The sequence below is a fragment of the Emydura macquarii genome, unplaced genomic scaffold, assembly GCF_026122565.2.
Source record: "Emydura macquarii macquarii isolate MOO-44397 ecotype Brisbane River unplaced genomic scaffold, CSIRO-AGI_Emac_v2 contig_3477, whole genome shotgun sequence".
Classification (NCBI taxonomy): domain Eukaryota; kingdom Metazoa; phylum Chordata; order Testudines; family Chelidae; genus Emydura; species Emydura macquarii.
In genome coordinates, this window is record NW_027133614.1 from 7,932,068 (window position 1) to 7,938,665 (window position 6,598).

The 6,598-nt window shown below is 41.6% G+C and overlaps 1 protein-coding gene across 1 annotated transcript; it reads left to right on the forward strand.

Moving 5' to 3' along the window:
• Nucleotides 1-634: 634 nt before the first annotated feature.
• On the forward strand, nucleotides 635-6,228 carry RGS2 (regulator of G protein signaling 2). Its single transcript, XM_067535125.1, has 5 exons — nucleotides 635-895; nucleotides 2,238-2,339; nucleotides 2,449-2,510; nucleotides 4,044-4,210; nucleotides 4,770-6,228. The coding sequence occupies exons 1-5, from the start codon at nucleotides 789-791 to the stop codon at nucleotides 4,962-4,964; spliced, it is 633 nt and encodes a 210-aa protein (XP_067391226.1). The 5' UTR covers nucleotides 635-788; the 3' UTR covers nucleotides 4,965-6,228.
• The last annotated feature ends 370 nt before the right edge of the window (nucleotides 6,229-6,598 follow it).

The window sequence follows — 6,598 nt, forward strand, 5'->3', positions numbered from 1 at the left end:
TGGGATTGCAGATAGTTCAGCAGTGATCCTAGTATATTTTCTCCTTACCAGACACAAGGGTAAACTGATGAGAAATATGAGACATGGTTTATCTTAGCTGGCATTTTAAAAATGAATCGTAGAACACTAGTGAGACAATTCCAGATTACTTGCAGATTGCAGAGCGTGCAATAGCAAATCTTATTTTGTTAGCACTATGCTATTAATCCAGCAATAGAAATTTATTCATGTGCTCAGCCCTTTTTAAGTATGTTTTCCTTTTGGGCAATAGAGGGCAAAGGGGTAAATTTATAAGAACAGCAGCTAGTCCCCTTTGCACTGTTACTGCCTATTATCTTTCCCTCTGTGCCAGAAAGTAAGCGAAGTCATTGATCCTGCACTTCTGCCTTCAAATGCACTCAAGCTTTGTGCATACACACACAGCAGCCAACAAGTATAAAAAAAAATAAAAAGACAAAAGCTCTCCTTGGAATCTGCAGTCAGGTGGTTGCAACCAGCAGACCGGTTTTTTGCAAGAGAAGACTGCATAAAGCAGAAGGGAACCCTGCGTCAGCACTGTACTCAATGTAAGAGCCTTTTAAGGACGTGACATGGGAGTGTGCTTTGGGGTGCTTCCCACAAGCAAATCAGTGCGTTCAGGAGGTGTGACCGAAACCCAACCCTTTCCCCTACTGCCTTCTATAAAGAGAGGCTACCTTGTTCTTCAAGTTCAACTTCTCTGAGTGAAGAAAAGGCTGCCGCAGTGGCTGGCAGGTCAGCGATAGACACTGGGATAAAACAAAAGAAGTATGCAAAGTGCAATCTTCCTCGCTCTTCAGCACAACTGTGGACAAATGGAGAGAACTCCCAGCAGCTGCCATAACGAGGAGAAGACAGGAAAGATGAAGAGAACTATGTAAGTTTATATTTTTATAGCTGGACTTATTCACATAGAGCCACATGCTTTCAGAACGGTGATTCAAACTAGGGAGCTTGCATCTCAGTAGGGAAGAGAGAAAATGTTTGTACTATTCCTTAATCTATTTGACAGAACTGACTTTTTTTTTTTAAAAAAAAATCACTTTGGGTGCACTATGTGAGCAGAGCAAGAGTAGGTTAATTTATGTATTTGGCATCATCGGGAGTTTTTAAAAATGGAGAAATATTTCCAGTGCAAAAAATCCTGTATTTGCTGAAATTTGATCATTTTATGAGAAATGTAACTGTCAGTGACAGCTCAGAAAGAGTGGGGGTCTGGTGCAGAAATGGTTTATTTCAGTTCATGTTTGAGTGGTGAAATAACAGAAGCTCATTTTTCCCAATTCGTTGTGTACCGAGCAAGCAGTGCCACTTTACATGGGATTGGTGTCTTCAAATGGCTCATAGAAAGACTGAACATTTTAAATTTCTGCAGGGTTTGCTCCTTGCCAAAGCGAAAAAAAGACAACAAATCTTGAAAACCTTCCACTAGTATATTCAGAATGAATATCGTGTTTGCATTGCCTAGATAAGACGCGATATTTAAAACGTAAGGGACAAATTATTCTGCAATCCCCAGTTTCTCATAGGGGTTGGTGGAGATGATTCTGTGCCACAGCATCTGTAGAGCTTAATCTCACCTGATCACCAGATTTGATCATGAGGCCCAACACTGGACTGGATTCCACACTGAAAATACATTTTTCTAGATTGTGGAGATCCAGTTTTTGGCTCTTCCAAAAGATCAGGCAGGAAGATATTCAAGCTCCAAATTCATATTTAGGCACAACTGAAGAGGGTCTTCTAAATATCTGAGCACCAGGAGGTCCCCAGCCAATAGGTTTCACTCAACTAAAACTCCCTTTGAGTACAGATGGCAGGATTGGGCTCCCGGGGAAAGAACAGAGTCAGCATGCTGTGTTCCTCAGATACAGAAGCACACTTCTGATTGTGAAATTGTCACAGATGCCTTAGTTACAATTAATCACTTTCCAGTCACTGGGCTCTCTCGCTCCAGTCAGCGGGGAAGCTGCTGTTGACTGAAAGGGGAGGAAGATTGGGTCCTATGTTTTTTTAAAATAGATCTTAAAGATTTGGGGCCTGATCCAAATGCACAGTTATTAAGCAAGCAAAAGTACCATAAACTTCAAGGGAAATTTTACATTCTGTTTATGAATTGCTGGATCAGTCCCATCTGTGGTCAAAATGGGCAAAGCTGAAAGGATAGCTTCAGTTAACTCATTTTAATGTATTTCCTCCTCTTCCCCTCTCTCCTCTAGCATTAAGGATTGGAAAACAAGATTGAGCTATTTCCTGCAAAACTCTTCCACTTCTACAAAAACACAGTCCAACAAAAAAGGAAAGCAACATACTTACTTCAGGTAAGATTTCACTCTAATGAATCTCAAATATTTTAACATGCAAAATGAAGCTCAAATATTTTAATATGTGCCATGCAATCTAACAAAAGTTCTCCATCTTTTTACATAGACCGTCTCCTGAAGAAGCCCAGCTGTGGTCAGAAGCTTTTGATGAACTTCTAGCTAATAAATGTAAGTCAGTCTGAAAAGAGTAACAAATCAATGTAAAAATAGAAAGGCATTATAGTCTCCCTGTAGGCTTTTTTCGCAGGGATGGCCAAACTTACTGACACGACCACCAAGCCGGGCAGTCAGGGGCTCTCAAATTGGGGGTCAGGACCCTCAAGGGGTCCTGAGCTGTCAGCCCCCATGCATGCCATGGCTGCAGCTTCTGGCAAGGTACTCTGAAAGCAGCACCGCCCACAGCAGCAGCACAAAAGTAAGGGGGAGTGGCATGCCATGGGGAGGTTGTCACTTTTTTGGAAGGGGTAGTCACCATCGGAAATATTTTCAAAGGGGGTCCCAGAAAAAAATGTTTGAGAACCCCTTTAGCCCTACCACCCTGCTGCAGGGCAGAAGCTTCGAGCTCCCCATCCCAGCCTGGTAGGTGGAAAACGGCGGGGGCATAGAGGGCTCCACAAGCCACACTTTAACTGTAAAAGAGCCGCATACAGCGCACAAGCCACAGTTTGGTCACCCCTGGAGGCAAGGCTACCGCAGATAAGAACAAACAATGGTTTTCAATGTACATCAGGATTATAAATTGTCCTTTGAACAGCCTCATACATGCATATTGGTCTCAGATACTTCTATTTTAAACAACCCAAAGCCCCACTTCACAAAAAGTATGTCCTTTAGCAAAGATTTTTGTTCACCTAGGAATCCTTAAGAACACTTCCCAGGCTGAGTTTTTGTCTGTGAAATCTTTTTCTTGCTGTGGTTGTAATCACTGTCATTACACAGTATTTTTAGCTGGCCTCGCATTCCATTCTAAGAACGTATAGTACATGTGGAAAAAAGAGCTGTTTTCACACCAGAGTTAATTTTGGCATGCAGCTATGCCATCAGCAGAGCTCTGCTCATGCACCCACCATTCACACCCTGATCCAAAAAGCCTATTGGAAGCCTTGTTCCAATGCTACTAAAAATATACACTTTAAGCCACTATCAGCTTGATCCTGGAAGGGAGTCAATGAGAGTTGAATCCTCTGTGGGTTTTACAGCCACTCTGCAAAGAAAAGCACTTAATTGTTGAACCAAAAAAAAAAAAAAAAAGAGCATTTGCTGATAATGAACTTTGAGAGTCACTCTTTCCATTGCACATGTCTTCCAGAGGTTTATAGCTCTGCTGTAAATATTTACTCTAGTCTAAAGGTTAACATACAAGAACTCAGCTCTGGAGAGAAACTGTATAATGAGGGGTTTTTTTTAACCTAGCTGTATGTTAAAAAAAGTGTTCTGACTTTATATCTTTTTCATTTTTTGCACTTTTCCTTCAAAAATGGCTTCAGTTATTTTAAAAAAGGGAAGTCTGGCAAACTGTTGGAGCCCAATAATATACTTTATATACAGACATAGGCAATTTAAAGTTTCCTGACAGCTCTAAAAGAAATAAGAACACTACTGAGAGCAGATATTGGGAAAGACATGCAAGACTATTGCTAAATACAAGATTCCTGGAATATTTTCAGCTCATACATTTTTCTCCTTTTTCTTGCTCCACAGATGGTCTTGCAGCTTTTCGAGCTTTTTTGAAATCAGAGTTCTGCGAGGAGAACATTGATTTCTGGCTGGCCTGTGAGGACTTCAAGAAAATCAAGTCACCTCAGAAGCTGACATCCAAAGCTAAAAAGATCTACAATGACTTCATTGAAAAAGAGGCTCCCAAAGAGGTAAAAAGCTGTTTAAAAAACCCATCACAGCTAGTACTGAGCACTGAAATCCCTACCCCGCACCTCCATTCACCATCAGCCACTGTTTTGAAACTTTGTTGCCCAAAATGCATTTATGCCCCTGAGTGCTGATTATTAACACCCAAATGCAGAATCTGGTACCCTAATTTATTCATCCCGGTTTCCCATGTTGGAAAATTGGGCCAGAAATGTTTACTCAAAAATTCTGGGTCAGATCCTCAGCCTAGGTAAATCAGCAAAAGTCATTAAAATCTACAATGTATTTAAAAAGCATCAGCACTGAAATATGATTGTCATCATTTGAGTCTTTTCAGCTGTCCTATAGTGCAATACATTACTGAAAGTGTTCCTCATTACAAAACTAGGGATCTTACAGTTCATGAAGGAGGCCTTCAGTCACTTCACTGGGAGCTTTGTCTGCCTCAAGGCTGCAATATCAGTCCCTTAGCGTTATTGAAATCTCACTTTTAGCTAACTTGTCTATGGTATTTGCTCGAGTTGAACAATCTCAGGAACACATTCCCTCATTCTATTTCAGATAAACATAGACTTTCAAACCAAGAACATGATCGCCCAGAATATCCAAGAAGCTACACACACCTGCTTCAGTGCAGCACAGAAGAGGGTCTACAGCTTGATGGAGAATAACGCATATCCACGATTCTTGGAGTCTGAATTCTATCAGGAACTGTGTAAAAAATCACAGATTACCGGGGAGCCTCAAGGGACATGAATGCTGGAGGACAGTGACGAGGAGAACTCTATTTCTTCTGCTAAGGAAGAAGGCCATGTGCCCTGGCAGCTCCATGACCTGAAAGACTGAAATCTTGAATGTACAGAAGGTTTGCCCAAATATAATGGGAAAAAATGGACAGAAATATTGACTATGGTGGTTTAGAGCTGAGTGGTTAGAAGTCTAGGAGATGTAGCCAGTAACGTTGCTGGCCAGTTTCCAGGAATGATGCGTTTTCCATCTGTGAACAATTCATTTCCATGCATTATCAAAGCACTGTGTATCGTCAGACTCCTTACGCCACACTGGAAGCATCGATACTGTAGGTCAGATCTGATCTGCCTCTTCGTAAGAGTAAACAAGCTCTGAGGCAGCACAGTATAATCAAACATTTCTGGGAATTTGGACCAGCTTTGAATAATTGGTTGCATATTTTTCCCCCCAACAACGGGTAGTGTGTTATCACTCACTCACTTCTTAATACTGGTTCATTTAACTAAAGATTTCCCAGTTGCAAATAGTCCCAGCTGCATCAGTCTTCCATGTGACACTAGACACTGTTGCTGTATAATGCAAAGAGATAAAGAGGGATGCATGACACCTCTTTGGATCAGAACAGGCTGAGTAGCTAACTATACAGGGCCAAATTCTGTCAGTGGGTTGCATGCAGTGAATCAAGGCAGAAACTGGCCCATAGCAAACAGGAACTGTATAATACTATGTTAGATAGACTAAGGTTGTGTTTAACACTCATATTTATGCCACAAATGCCACAAATCCTGTCTTGAGGACAGCCAAACTTCAGGGAAGTTGTCTTTGCATATTTTTTGTATAATAAATTATTTTGATACAAGATTTGTCAATATTTTTTTTTGCTTCCTAACAACTTGTCTTGCCTATACTCCCTATCAAAAAATCTAGCACACAAGACACTATCCAGCAATGACAGATAGCCAGGAAAAGGGATAGCATATTGGGAGTGGGGATATCCTACAGCAACCATTCAGTCACAAGTGGGATCTTAACTCCCAGCACTCAATAAGACTAACATAAAGCTGTTACGATAAGATCTGGCAGTGTCCCCAAAACAAAAAAAAGGCAAGCAGGCATGCAAGCTTGATTAGTGCAAAGAAAAGCCTCCCGAGTTTGCAAGACCAAGGAACGCTTAAAATTGGTGGAGAAATAAAGCATGCCAGAGAAAGTTATCCCCTTCCCAACCAACCCTAACTGAAACAACTGGTAGGCAACATGCCCTGCCGATGAGGCACTTGTACCTCTGCATAAGGCCACGTAAATCTCACAGGTGGATTTGCTGACTAGAATACAGTAACCAGTTTGTGTTCCGTTTTTTTAAATGGATCACACCTTTACTTACTGGGGCTGGAAGAGAGACAGGCAGCAGCATTATTCCTCTATCAGGTCAGAGGTGAGTCTGCGCTTGAAGTGGTATGCACATCATAGCAACAGCACAGCTGCAAGACTGCTACTTCAGACAAGGCATAAGGGGTCTGACCACCAGATCATGAAAACCTACTCAGAGCAGGCTTAAGTGACAGAGGTAAAAACACGCGAGTCCTGTCTAGGCCAGTGTTTACATTGCTGCTAGCAGCAAGACAGCTGTACTATTGTCAGGT

Coding starts and splice junctions, on each gene's coding strand:
- RGS2 (XM_067535125.1), top strand. CDS start 789: ATGCAAAGTGCAATCTTCCTCGCTCTTCAGCACAACTGTGGACAAATG. Junction 896..2,237: donor GGAAAGATGAAGAGAACTAT/GTAAGTTTATAT, acceptor TCTCTCCTCTAG/CATTAAGGATTGGAAAACAA. Junction 2,340..2,448: donor AAGCAACATACTTACTTCAG/GTAAGATTTCAC, acceptor CTTTTTACATAG/ACCGTCTCCTGAAGAAGCCC.